Consider the following 14,116-nt stretch of genomic DNA (forward strand, 5'->3'; position numbering starts at 1 on the left):
GTTCATCACAATCACGAACGTTGCGTAAACGCTCGTTTTCAGCAGTTTTGTAACACCGGTTACGGACAGTTTTGTAACCCCGCACAAACAAAGCCGTTTGAATTTCCCGCAGCTGCCCGGGCAGCACGTGAGCGCGGCTCGCAGCCCGATTGGCTCCGTCGCAGCGTCAGTTTAAAGAGCCACCGCGAGCTGCGTTTCTATTGGCCAGCTGCGTTCTAGCGCCAAGATTTCAATAAAAGGGCGAGCAGACAACAGAAGCCGCTTCAGTCTCTCTGCGCTGCGTCTGTCTGCTGCTGCCTAGTTTACACTTTAGTCTCTCGTTTGTTCCCGCTTTTAACCTCTTAACTTATCTTTTATTCGCGTGTCCGTCTGAACTCGAAGGAAGTCAAAATGCTTTCTGCTCGCTCTCCTCTGTCCGTCAAGAACGAGAACACCGTCAGCAGCCAGATGAGCAACATGTCGCTGGACAAAGAGAACACGGTGAGACTCCGAGCAGCTGCAGCTCTCATGTTTAATGTGCTGCTGAGGTGAACAAGTGTCGGTCTCAAGTCCTCAACGGTGTTTAACTCAAAACTCGTGGCAGCCATTTTGTGAGCAGCTCAGCCGGACTGACCCAGATATCATCTGTATTTCAGCTTAGATCAAATTGTGAATTCAGTGTGAAACTACAGAAAGCTGATTTTAGTCTCTGACGAGTTCTTGTCGTTCCTCTTTCAGCCGCCGAGCCTGAACACGACCCGCATCCTGGCGTCCAAAACCGCGCGTAAAATCTTCGACGAGCCCGCGGTAAGTGAGTCCAAACCTGCTGGTGTGGAGCTGACGTCACAGACAGTGTGTGTGTTCATGTGTCGGTCAGTGAGGAGCAGAGTGTGTGTGTGTGTGTGTGTTTGGTTCTGATCCGGTGGCGCCTAAAATGTCGGTTCTGGCGCCAACATGGACGATCAGCTGTCCCTGTTGGTTCGGTGTTGAGCTCCCGCAGTTTAGTTGATGACAGAATATCTGACGTGTTTCTGTGGATCGTCTTCATGTTGCTTCATTTCTTTAATGTCTGAAACGTGTAACTGTAAAGCTGACACAGGAAGTGTTGGTCCACATGTCAGCTCAGATGTTCAGTCTGCAGAACAGGACTGGACTTTCCTCTTTCAACACCAGCAGCAGTAAATGTGTTCTGACTGATGTTGGATCTTTGGATCCACTGGATCCTCCATCAGACACCAACACCATGCAGAGTTCTTATCATATTTTATAACTGAAGCTGAACACGTGCAGTCTGATGGAAGTGATTAAGTTTGAGCTGAAACTGATTGCAGATCAGCTCACATTCAGCTCATCAATCATTTGGTTCTTGTGTTTTTCAGCCCAAAGCCGTGAAGAAGAGCAGCCGTGAGGAGCAGGAGGAGCCGCTGCTGAAGGAAAACCCTCGTCGCTTCGTCATCTTCCCCATCCAGTACCACGACATCTGGCAGATGTACAAGAAGGCCGAGGCGTCTTTCTGGACAGCAGAGGAGGTAACGTGGACACAGTCAGTGTTTTCAAGTTGAACATAAACTGGTGAGCTGAAGGTGACGACACGTGAAGCCTCCAGGTGATGATGACGTCATGTTGACCGCTTGTGTTTGTTCAGGTGGATCTGTCCAAGGACCTGCAGCACTGGGAGTCTCTGAAGGACGAGGAGAGGTACTTCATCTCTCACGTGTTGGCGTTCTTCGCCGCCAGCGACGGCATCGTCAACGAGAACCTGGTGAGGAGAGACGACCGTGTCAAACATGTCAGACTGTACAAACTGTCACAGAGCAGATCAGAGCAGATGAGAGCCGGCTGAATCATCTCCAGTCACACTAACTTCATGGACTGATTGTTTCAATTAACATTAATGTAGATGAAGCACAAAGTTACACCAGCAGCAAATATTGACGACTCGATCGATCATTAAAGCGTTCTCCTGTTCTCCCTGTGACCACCAGGTGGAGCGCTTCACCCAGGAAGTGCAGGTGACGGAGGCCAGGTGTTTCTATGGTTTCCAGATCGCCATGGAGAACATCCACTCTGAGATGTACAGCCTCCTGATCGACACCTACATCAGGGAGCCCAAAGAGAGGTGAGACCCTGTCGGAGCTGGAACCGGTCTGTGCTGGACTCTGGTGGTCTGTGCTGGACTCTGGTGGTCCGTGCTGGACTCTGGTGGTCCGTGCTGGACTCTGGTGGTCTCGGCTGGACTCTGGTGGTCCGTGCTGGACTCTGGTGGTCCGTGCTGGACTCTGGTGGTCCGTGCTGGACTCTGGTGGTCCCGGCTGGACTCTGGTGGTCTCGGCTGGACTCTGGTGGTCTGTGCTGGACTCTGGTGGTCTGTGCTGGACTCTGGTGGTCCGTGCTGGACTCTGGTGGTCTCGGCTGGACTCTGGTGGTCTGTGCTGGACTCTGGTGGTCCCGGCTGGACTCTGGTGGTCCCGGCTGGACTCTGGTGGTCCCGGCTGGACTCTGGTGGTCTGTGCTGGTGTGTGACGGTGTGTTTACTGACCCACAGAGAATACCTCTTCAACGCCATCGAGACTCTGCCCTGTGTGAAGAAGAAGGCCGACTGGGCCATGAACTGGATCGGCAACAAGAAGGCAAACTACGGTAAACCTGCCGCCTGTGACTCCATGTGAGCTTCAGGTCTGATATTGATCCTGGATCAGGTATTGATTGTTCCTCTGTGGTTCCTCCAGGAGAGCGTGTGGTGGCCTTCGCTGCTGTGGAGGGAATCTTCTTCTCTGGTTCCTTCGCTGCCATCTTCTGGCTGAAGAAGAGAGGCCTGATGCCCGGCCTGACCTTCTCCAACGAGCTCATCAGCAGAGACGAGGTGACATCATCGATCCTAGCAGCCAATCAGATCAATAAACAGCCTCAGTTTGTTTTCACATCAGATATTTATCTGATGTGAAAACAAACTGAAGCTGTCATGCGTGTGATGCGTTCAGGGTCCATGTAGTAACTGTGTTGTGATGCGTTCAGGGTCCATGTAGTAACTGTGTTGTGATGCGTTCAGGGTCTGCACTGTGACTTTGCCTGTCTGATGTTCAAACACCTGGTGAACAAGCCGTCGGCAGAAACCGTCACCAACATCATCAAGAACGCCGTGCAGATCGAGCAGGTGGGTGACAGACGGAGAACTCTGCTCCTCAACATGTTGTGATGTCACTGGTGTGGTGTTGTGATGTCACTGGTGTGGTGTTGTGATGTCACTGGTCTCACTGCTGTGTGTTGTGTTCAGGAGTTCCTGACAGAGAGTCTGCCTGTCAAGCTGATCGGGATGAACTGCGAGCTCATGAAGCAGTACATCGAGTTCGTGGCCGACAGACTGATGCTGGAGCTCGGCTTCACAAAGGTGAGCAGAAGTAGAGCCGCTGGTGGTGCAGCTCCGTCAGCTGCTGAGCATCAGGACTGTAGAGGTGGAGTCAGAACCAGTTACCCTACAGGGGGGACCAGGTCTCATGTGGTTCAGGTCTGTGGTGATGAGTGGCGCAGGGGTACGGACCTCAGCCGGTGATGGGGGCTGAGTGCTGCTGCTGCGCTCTGATTGGTGGACGTGTGGTTCGCTGACGGACCGGCAGCAGCACGAGACAGACGCCTGACTGAACAGACCGACAGCGGCAGCAGCTTCAGATCTCAATCTTTATTCTCTGCTGTTTTATTGACGGCCGTCTCGTAGTTTCAGTGTTTGTAGGTGAAATAATCACAACTTCCATCAGACGGAAGGAAAAACCAAATGTTTGCTGTGATTCAGCAGCTAAATGTGGCGCTGAACATCAGGATGTTCTGACCTGAGGTCTGTGTGTCTGTAGATCTACCGGGTGGAGAACCCCTTCGACTTCATGGAGAACATCTCTCTGGAGGGAAAGACCAACTTCTTTGAGAAGCGTGTGGGCGAGTACCAGAGGATGGGCGTGATGTCGGGCTCCACAGACAACACCTTCAGGCTGGACGCAGACTTCTGAGCCACGCCCACTCACCTCTCCAGACTCCGCCCTGCAGGTGGAGAGGGGCGGAGTCAGCACAAACACTCGGACCTCATCCATCGTGATGGACAGCAGCTGCCTCAGCTGGAGGCATCTCCCCTGCTGTTGCATGCTGGGATTGTTTTTCTTTTTTTATAGATGGACTGATGTAAATGTTTCCTCTCTGCAGCTTCATGTTTTTGTACATAAAGTAGTTTTTAGCTGTGTTTTGTAATAAAGTGTAACTCCAGATTATATTTCAGTACTTTCTTATTTTACTTTAAATTGTACAGTTTTTTTAATAAAAGATACAGAAGTGGAAATGATGTTTGTTTTCTGAATGAGAGCAGTTGACTGGATTTCATCTCAAGACGTTATCAGTAAAACTATTTGTTTTATGGATTTTATTAGTGAAGTTTGAAATTAGAAGCTGAAAGTGAAACTTGTCTTGGAGGCAACGTGTCTCGACTTCAGAGCAGTAAGAAGAACTCGCTCATGTTTAAAGGGTTGATTCAATAATGTAATTTATTTAGTTACATTGCAGGTCATTGACGGACAGTATTTAGTGCCATCTAGGTTCTACAGGCAACATTCCTTTGCTCTCCTCTCCTGTTCCGAAGACGTTGGAGACGTAAGCTACGGTGGCCCTGACGGACAAGAAGTTCATTTTCAAAATATGGACTTTTTCCAAACAGCGTTGAGTATTTCTACTGATTCAAGTAATGAGGTAAAGATGTAGTTTGTTATTAGGGCTATAAACCAAGTGGTTCCCTCTCAGTGGTTTTTTGGCATTCAAGCTAGCCAGCTTGACTGAAAACGCATTTAGCCTCACAACGTGTCCCTCTTGGCACAAATGTAAATCTTTTCAACAACTTCGGACCTAACCATACATTAAAAGTTTTTTATATATTTTTAATGGTTTTTATGCCCTTTTTGTCATAAAACACCTGATTTTCTCAATGAAAAAAACACAAAATATGAATATTTTCCAAAAATACATTTCAAATAGGCCTTGACTAGGTCCATAATTGATAACAACATTGATTTTGATGCATAATTATTTTTGGAGCAATGACAGTTTATTCAACAAACTTACAAGTTTTAACCTTGGGACCCAAAATGGTCCCTCATGAAATTTTAATAAAAATGTCTTGTATAAATGTTTTTTTCTATTTCACCGCATCAAACTCAACAACTTCAGACCATAGATATAAAGGTTTTTATATTTCTTATAAATATATTTTTTTGGACCTTTAAGTTTTTTTTAAATATTTTTAATGGTTTTTATGCCCTGAATTTTTTTTGGCCTTTACAGGGTGACAGGAAACAGGAGTGACATGCAACAAAACTTTGCTGTCCCTACCCAGGCTGGGAGTCGAACCCAGGTCAGCTACAGAGCCTCAGCACCTGCTCTACCAACTGAGCTAAGCAGTGCCCCAACTTACAAGTTTCAACCTTGGGACCCAAAATGGTCCCTCATTAAATTGTGATAAAAATGTCATATTTTTAAATATATTTTCAATGGTTTTTATGCCCTTTTTGTCACAAAAATGTCATATTTTTTAATATATATTTTTAAAGTTTTTTTATATATTTTTAATGGTTTTTATGCCGTTTTTGTCATAAAACACTTGATTTAAATATTTGTTTGCCCTTTATTGACAGTACAGCTGAAGAGGGTGACAGGAAACAGGGTTAGAGAGAGGGGGAGTGACACGCAACAAACCTTTACTGTCCCTACCCAGGCCGGGAGTCAAACCCGGCTCTGCTGAGGCTCTACCAACTGAGCTAAGCAGCGCCCCAACTTACAAGTTTTAACCGTGGGACCCAAAATGGTCCCTCATTAAATTGTGATAAAAATGTCATATTTTTAAATATATTTTCAATGGTTTTTATGCCCTTTTTGTCACAACACACCTGATTTAATAATTATTTTGGCCTTTATTGACAGCACAGCTGAAGAGGGTGACAGGAAACAGGGTTAGAGAGAGGGGGAGTGACACGCAACAAACCTTTGCTGTCCCTACTCAGGCCGGGAGTCAAACCCGGGTTCGCTGCAGAGCCTCAGCACCTGCTCTACCAACTGAGCTAAGCAGCGCCCCAACTTACAAGTTTTAACCTTGGGACCCAAAATTGTCCCTCATTAAATTGTGATAAAAATGTCATATTTTTTAATACAATATTTAAAGTTTTTAATATATTTTTTAAAGTTTTTTATATCTTTTTAATGGTTTTTATGCCGTTTTTGTCATAAAACACATGATTTAAATATTTTCTTGCCCTTTATTACACAGCTATTAGTACAGCTGAAGAGGGTGACAGGAAACAGGGTTAGAGAGAGGGGGAGTGACACGCAACAAACCTTTGGGACAGCAAAGGTTTGTCGCATTTGGCTCTAATAACCTCATCCTAAATATTCCTCTTTGAACCTTATTTTTGGAAAATATTCATATTTTGTATTTTTCTCATTGAGAAAATCAGGTGTTTTATGACAAAAAGGGCATAAAAAACATTAAAAAACATTAAATATATGTAAAAACTTAGAAAATATATTTAAAAAAAAAACTTTAAAAAACATTGAAAATATATATAAAAAAACTTTAAAAAACATTAAAAATATATAAAAAACTTTAAAAATATATAAAAAAAAACTTATATAGGGTTAGAGAGAGGGGGAGTGACACGCAACAAACCCAGGCCGGGAGTCAAACCCAGGTCTGCTGCAGAGCCTCAGCACCTGCTCTACCAACTGAGCTAAGCGGCGCCCCAACTTACAAGTTTTAACCTTGGGACCCAAAATGGTCCCTCATTAAATTGTGATAAAAATGTCATATTTTTTTTATATATATATTTTAAAGTTTTTTATAAATTTTTAAAGTTTTTTTTATGTATTTTTAATGTTTTTTAAAGTTTTTTTTATATATTTTCTAAGTTTTTACATATTTTTAATGGTTTTTATGCCCTTTTTCACACAAAACACCTGATTTTCTCAATGAGAAAAATACAAAATATGAATATTTTCCAAAAATAAGGTTCAAAGAGGAATATTTAGGATGAGGTTATTAGAGCCTTGACTAGGTCAATAATTGATAACAACATTGATTTTGATGCAATATTATTTTTGGAGCAATGACAGTTTATTAAAAAAAAAACTTGCAAGTTTGTTTTTTTTATTGACAGTACAGAAGAGGGTGACAGGAAACAGGGTTAGAGAGACACGCAACAAACCTTTGCTGTCCCTACCCAGGCTGGGAGTTGAACCCGGGTCTGCTGCAAAGCCTCAGCACATGGGACACCTGCTCTACCAACTGAGCTAAGCAGCGCCCTCACAAATTAAATTGTGATAAAAATGACAATTTCTTTTTATATATTTTTAAAGTTTTTCATATATTTTTAAAGTTTTTTATATATTTTTAATGGTTTTAATGCCCTGATTTAAATATTTTTTTGGCCTTTATTGACAGCACAGCTGAAGAGGGTGACAAGAAACAGGGTTAGAGACACGCAACAAACCTTTGCCTGTCCCTACCCAGGCCGGGAGTCGAACCCAAGTCCGCTGCAGAGCCTCAGCACATGGGACGCCTGCTCTACCAACTGGGTTTTTTTAATAAAAATAAAGGGTTTTTTTAATATATTTTTAATGTTTTTTAAAGTTTTTTATATATTTTTAAAATTTTTACATATTTTTAAGGTTTTTTAATGTTTTTTATGCCCTTTTTGTCATAAAACACCTGATTTTCTCAATGAGAAAAATACAAAATATGAATATTTTCCAAAAATAAAGTTCAAAGAGGAATATTTAGGATGAGGTTATTAGAGCCTTGACTAGGTCAATAATTGATAACAACATTGATTTTGATGCATTATTATTTTTGGAGCAATGACAGCTTCAGATCTAACCATTGACCATCTGGCCTTTGATTATTTGAATTTCACACACACACACGCAGACACACACACACATACACACTCTTTTATATCACTCCCATGAACCAAGACCATTTTTATGGTGTTCAGTGTTTTTATTGCCATGCATTTTGCAAAGTAAGAGAACCAGGCCTCCATTGAAACTAACCCTAACCCTTAGATTTATTAGGTATTCATGGGAAAAGCATTATAATATGTCAGGAATAAAGTATATCAAAAATATGTGGTTATAATGGGAGTCAATGTGTCCAAATCGGGCCCGAGGTGAAAGAGTGTAGGTATACATGCGAATCTCCTAATCTATACACTTACAACAGAGGGGCTCATGGAATATTAAAAGTATTAATAAAAAACAAATCCTGGCCAAGCTTCATATAATTAGCATTTAAACTGACCGATATATTAAGAGTGTACACGTTTGGTACCCCAAGGTGCCTCGAGGGTTAAAAACGTACATTCGTGTCTCAGAACTGGATCATTAACGACGATTTATTAATGAAAATCCTCAAAAAAACCTTCAGACATTGAAATCACAGTCTGTCTGGACCTTCAGGTTCTTCTGTTAGTGACAATAAAGATTCATATATATATATATATATTTATATCTGTGTAGTAGTGAAGCGACACTCAGGTTAAAGGTCAGAGTTCACAGGATCTTGACGTCGAGCAGCGTCACGTCTCCCAGAACCTCCAGCTCTGTGATGCGGCTCAGGTCCTTGACTCGGTGTCTGTAGTCCAGCTGGTGGTTCCCGTTAACGGCAACTCTGAACTGCTGAGCGTCACACAGGATGATCATCTGCACACAGAACACACAGAACCGCTATGTTGAGATCGGTAACAGTGTTGTTTTCATCAACAATGGCGATGACTAAATTATTTCGTTGCCGCCCCTTTTTTTTCATGACGATAACGAGAATGGACGTAAATGTGAGTGGGTGGTCTGTCTGACGTTTAAAATGCATGACATCTCTGCTGTCTTTGTTGTCCGCTCGTTGTTGTAGCGGTTAGCTAGGAACGGTCACTACTTTCAAATTAAAAGCCCCCCACTAAGAACCCACTTCTAAACTCCGATGGGGTGCAATGTAAAGCTCTTATTTTGAAGACAAATTCGTTGTCACTGTTCACAGCCCAACTTCGAGCTCCACGTCACGTCACATGTTGACGCCTACCTCAGATATATGGACGTATTTTAAATGTAATCCATCAGTATTGGAGAGTCATACCTTTTATTTTAATGCCCTACTTCATCATACAAGAGTGTCACACATAAGTTGTGAAAATAGCAGATCTACAAGTTCAACACATTGCAACACATTGTGAGCTCGTAGATCTTATTGACCTAAATTAATTTGACTATACTTATTTTGTTTTTTAACTAAAACTGACTAAAACCTGTTTGAGTTTTCGTCGACTAGAACTGGACTAGAACTATCAAATGACTCAAATTTGACTAAAACTAAAAAGCATTTCAGTCCAAAAGACTAAGACTAAATCTAAAATGGCTGCCAAAAACAACACTGGTCTGTAAGTGTCTCAGTAGAAGTTTCTGCCACTTCACAGCTGAGTGATGAACGCATCGTCCTTTCTGTTGTCGGGATCTGTGAAGCTCTTTATGTAGAATCTTTAGAATCTGTCTTTACTAACTGTGAGTTTGTTTCACTGGGATTTGTACATCGAGAGAATCTCAAACCCATCAACAGAACGAACAGCGGAAAGTCTGTTAATAATGACAAACAAATATACATCATAAATCTAATCTGCATAGCGTCAGAGGATGTGACAGTCTGACATCCTTTGGGATGAATTAGAGCCTTCATCAGTGTGTGACCTCACAAATGTGCTTCTGGAAGAATGATCAATAATTCCCATAAACACTCTTAAACCTCGTGGAAATCCTTCAGAAGAGTTGAAGCTGTTACAGCTGCAAAGGGACCAACGTCATATTAAAGCCTACGGATTAAAAATGGAATGTCACTAAAGTTCATATGCGAGTCCAAAGCAGGTGAGCCAATACTTCTGTCAGTATGTCACTAAGTGGCACACACCGCTGAGTTACTAGTGGAAACCATCAACCACGTTTTGATCTGCAGCTGCTACAGATCTTTGTTCGGCCTGATTGTTTTCAGCTGACAGGCTGATGTTTTCCTCATTAGAAGTAAAATGTCTGCTCACATGTGATCGCAGCAGCGTGTCGGTGACACAGACGCGCTGCTGCTTCTCCTCCAGCTCAACGTTTGAGTTTGTTTTCACATTCATGTCTCTAAGTGTAACTTTCCTCTGAGCACAGTGAACATCTGATTCTGAGCTGGATTCATGAAATAAAAATATTCTGGAATGTTAATGTGATAATTAAAAACTACGTCGGACACAGATGGGATGTATGCGAGTACCTCGAAGTACCGTCCTGTGGTGAAGGGGAAGCAGGCCAGGTCCGTCTCCTCGGAGCCCCAGCACTCAGACAGGAAGGAGTTTCTGACGAAGACTCCTTTCTTCAGACGAGGGTTCAGATGAAGAGCGATGTCGCCGCTGCTGGAAACTCGCAGGTTCACACTGAAACTGTAACACAGAACGACAGAAACATGTGACGCTGACGCTGAGTGTGGAGTCACATTTCATCATTTTGACAAGAAACATGAAGTTATTATTACTCGAGGGTCGACGGTCATCTTCACCAAACAGCAACACATGATCCACCCAGAGGGTTTTCAAAATGTGAACAATCACGTGTAGTTTCATCACTTCAGGACAGGAGTGACTCGACACTGACACACAGGTGTGGAGGTGTGGTCTACCAGTGGAGGTGTGGTCTGTATGTGGAGGTGTGGTCTACCAGTGGAGGTGTGGTCTGTCTGTGGAGGTGTGGTCTGTCTGTGGAGGTGTGGTCTGTCTGTGGAGGTGTGGTCTACCTGTGGAGGTGTGGTCTGTCTGTGGTCTACCTGTGTTTACCTGTGTGCACTCTGACTGATTTCTCCCTTGATGGCGATGCTTCGTCCGACACTCAGTCCTTTGACCAGCTCACCTGTGAAGGGAACACTCTGCAGGAGACCAGACAGTTCTCAGGTCAGCCGACAACAAAGGAAACAACAACTACTCATAATCTTTTCTCTCCTTCATCTGATCTGAAACATGAGAATCCCTGAGTGTAATTAAATCAGTAACGTTTAGATTTCTGACTGAAATCTGTTTTCTCTCCTGTGTTGCTTCCTATGAAAGTAGCTCTGCATCTAAAACAGGATGATCGTGTGTTGAAAGTGGAGAACATGCACTGAATTTCCATAAAAGATTAAGGTTCAGATTTCTGTTCAGGTACATTTTTAAAAAACTAAATCAACTCTTTCTTTTTGTCTAAAACTCAAAGATCTTCAGTTTTACTGTCGAGGAAACCAGAAAACATTCACATTCAACAAACTGACAGCAGAGAATTTAACTTATTTTAAACAATTTAGCAAACTGATTTATTAAGAAAACATTTGGTGACTAATTCAATTGAACCAACAGAACCTACATCGACCATCATGCAACAGCACAACTCACCAAGTCGCCTGAAGAGGAGCTGATTGGCTGCAGGAGAAACAGACAAAAACAACATTAAAAATACATTTCAGTAAAAAAAACACTGTTTTCTAAAACATGCAGTAAAAAAGTCGATCTTGATTCTAATCTTCTCTGTTCGGGCTCCAGTTCAGCTCCTCTGTTGTTCCTCCTCATGGATATTATTTATAATTATTGTATGGACACCTGACAGACGGTCCGAGCTTATAAAATATGAAATATAACAACACACGTTCAGAGATTTAAAAACAAATGAAATGAAGGAAAGTAAATGAACTCCAACATGTGAGAAACTCCTACATGTTCAGTGTGTTTCCTTCATCAATGTTGAACCTGATCATCATGTTTCTGTTTGTTTCCTCTCTGAAGATGATCAGACATTAAACTTTACTCAGAACCTTCATCACTGTTCTGTGTTCTTACATTGGTGTGTGAGTCCTGGCTGCTCAGGCTGGCTTCAGGAGAAACTGAACTCTGAGAATAAAAGCAGAACATCAGATTCACCTCATGAAGACAGAACACTAAATCTGTGCTCCTGGCCCACAGAGAGACTCACAGCACTCGGCAGGACGCCGACAGCCTGAACTTTGACCTGTCCAGAGATGCACAGCGTGTCGACTCGCTCCAGCTCCAGTCTGTGTTGATACTCCAACACGTGACCGCCGTTCACCGCCACCTGCAGGACACGAGCAGGAAGTTCAACACCATTTTAAATCTGATCTCAGTGAGAAGACGTGTGTGGTATAAACTCCCTTCACGGTGTCTCACTTTAAACTTGTCTCTCAGGACGAGGAAGATGATTTCGAACGTGGCCCCCGGAGCGAAGGGCATCTGGTACAGGATCTCCTCTCGGCCCCAGCGCTCCTTCTGTAGCGTGTTGCAGACGATACACGGCGACCTCTTGAACCTCGGGTTGAAGTGGAACGCCACGTCGGCCCTCGGCTTCACGCTGCTGCCACACGTGAAATCTATCTGGAACCTGCAAGACAATGCCGAGGGTCAACAGGGACGACCGGCTCAGACCGACAGACTGGTTTGGATCTTTAGAGGGTTTCTGTACATTCAGTAATGTCACCTGTCAGGTGTAAACACAGGTGGATCAGCAGGTGTGAGACGTTTCATACTCTATGACTTTGTGACGTGAGTTCTCACCTGTCAGCCTTCGACGGCACTGATCCCTGAACGAGAACCATCTCCCCCGGCAGCAACCCTGCCCAGGATCGTCCCGGCGAAGGGAATCGTCTGTCGGAGAGAATCACGAGACTGTTAACAGAAACTAAACATGTGGAAACACCTGAGAAGAACTGAGGAGACATGAAGGAGTTTCAATGGATCAACTGAAGAAAACAAACTGCTGACTAACTGATAATGAAAACAGTCGTTAGCTGGAACCGAATCTGCTGCATGAAACGTAAATATTGTTCTTTCCATGTATGTCACACAGTGAGGCGTTCATACGGAAGCCCTGAGGGACAAGTCACAGGGTTTATTCTGGTAATCTGTAATAAAGGCTCTTATTTTCTTACCTACCTCACTTTCTTTCTGTTCCTAATCACTCATTGGCTCTTTTGTCACACGTTGTTTAATTCACCTGGACCGACCGTATTTCATTCAGTGTTTGTTCACCTTCACATCAGGCGACAGTTTCCAATTTAAGTTTAGGATTAACTGAGAACTTTATTTAAGAGGAAACTTTTTTTTAACATTAATTTCTAATCGTCATTGCAAAACGTTTCCACCACCAGGTTTAAACACAGAAAACCTTTTACATCACTAACAAACTGGTTCACCAGAAAAACGCTTTCTCAGTGGCCCCTCAGGGCTTCCGTACATCCAGTCAAGCCTGCACACAAAACCTGCTCGGATCAGAAAACAGGTTAAGTTTGTTTTTGGTTTTTTACTTGATAAAGACGCTTTAGTTGAATCTTTGGGTTAAATAGGATGTTACTGTACAAGACTTCACATTTACAGGACGGGTGCTGTGACAGAAAGCCAGTCTCCATTACAAATTCTGATCTCATTTTAAATTTTCCTTGCGTTTCTTCAAACGCTAAGCAGCAAAATGACTTAACTTGAGTCAGATCACAAACTTTAAAGAAGCACTTTTTGATTCGGCACCCATGACAACGCTCCCAACTGCTCCTCAGAGCCAATTAATGAATAATTTAGAGTCTTTCTGAGGTATTCGTCCGTCCAGAACAGTGAAACGTCACTGGGCGGAGGCGAACAGTCCGAGCGGCAAATTCTTCTGAAATAAAGTTATGTGACCAATGAAACACTCACAGAATTAATCGGGAATACTTCAGACTTGAGGAAAGTATTTTGGACGTGTTAAACAATAAAGTGTCTCATCAAACATTCATTACTTACGCAGCAATGAATATAAATCGAGCGCACTGTTAGCTAAGATGCTAGCTATGCAAACGATAATTCGTAAATCTAATTTCATTGACACCATGATCTAAATATGACGACCAGACAGCATCTTACCGGGTTTAAAAACGTTTGTCTCGGGTTTGAAATCGACATGTTGGAGCTGCTGCGACCTGCCTGAAGCTACTTCGGACTTTGTTTACTTCCGTGTTCTACGTCAGCACGGTGGACGGCGACAAGGATGAGACAACCCGTCTCAAATCGCGAATCAGTGTTTTCACACATAA

At 43.1% G+C, this 14,116-nt stretch overlaps 2 protein-coding genes and 1 non-coding gene across 3 annotated transcripts; 2 read left to right on the top strand and 1 right to left on the bottom strand.

Annotated features, from left to right (window-relative positions):
* Positions 1-225: 225 nt before the first annotated feature.
* On the top strand, positions 226-4,234 carry LOC115574105 (ribonucleoside-diphosphate reductase subunit M2). The gene is made up of 10 exons (XM_030405352.1): positions 226-480; positions 718-786; positions 1,359-1,508; positions 1,625-1,741; positions 1,965-2,098; positions 2,525-2,619; positions 2,709-2,842; positions 3,029-3,133; positions 3,254-3,367; positions 3,825-4,234. Exons 1-10 carry the CDS (start codon positions 391-393, stop codon positions 3,975-3,977), a joined length of 1,161 nt encoding a protein of 386 aa, XP_030261212.1. The 5' UTR covers positions 226-390; the 3' UTR covers positions 3,978-4,234.
* LOC115574708 (small nucleolar RNA SNORD94) lies at positions 3,486-3,623 on the top strand. The gene has a single exon (XR_003982564.1). It is a non-coding gene; the product is annotated as a small nucleolar RNA SNORD94 (small nucleolar RNA).
* A 3,744-nt stretch (positions 4,235-7,978) lies between the features above and the next one.
* lgals8a (galectin 8a) lies at positions 7,979-14,025 on the bottom strand. Its single transcript, XM_030405357.1, is given in 10 exon segments — positions 7,979-8,700; positions 10,295-10,460; positions 10,851-10,939; positions 11,439-11,465; positions 11,880-11,930; positions 12,013-12,132; positions 12,225-12,435; positions 12,609-12,667; positions 12,669-12,698; positions 13,947-14,025. Coding segments are annotated over 10 exon segments (942 nt in total). The 5' UTR covers positions 13,986-14,025; the 3' UTR covers positions 7,979-8,550.
* Between the last annotated feature and the right edge of the window lie 91 nt (positions 14,026-14,116).

Source organism: Sparus aurata, chromosome 22 (genome assembly GCF_900880675.1).
Source record: "Sparus aurata chromosome 22, fSpaAur1.1, whole genome shotgun sequence".
Lineage (NCBI taxonomy): Eukaryota > Metazoa > Chordata > Actinopteri > Spariformes > Sparidae > Sparus > Sparus aurata.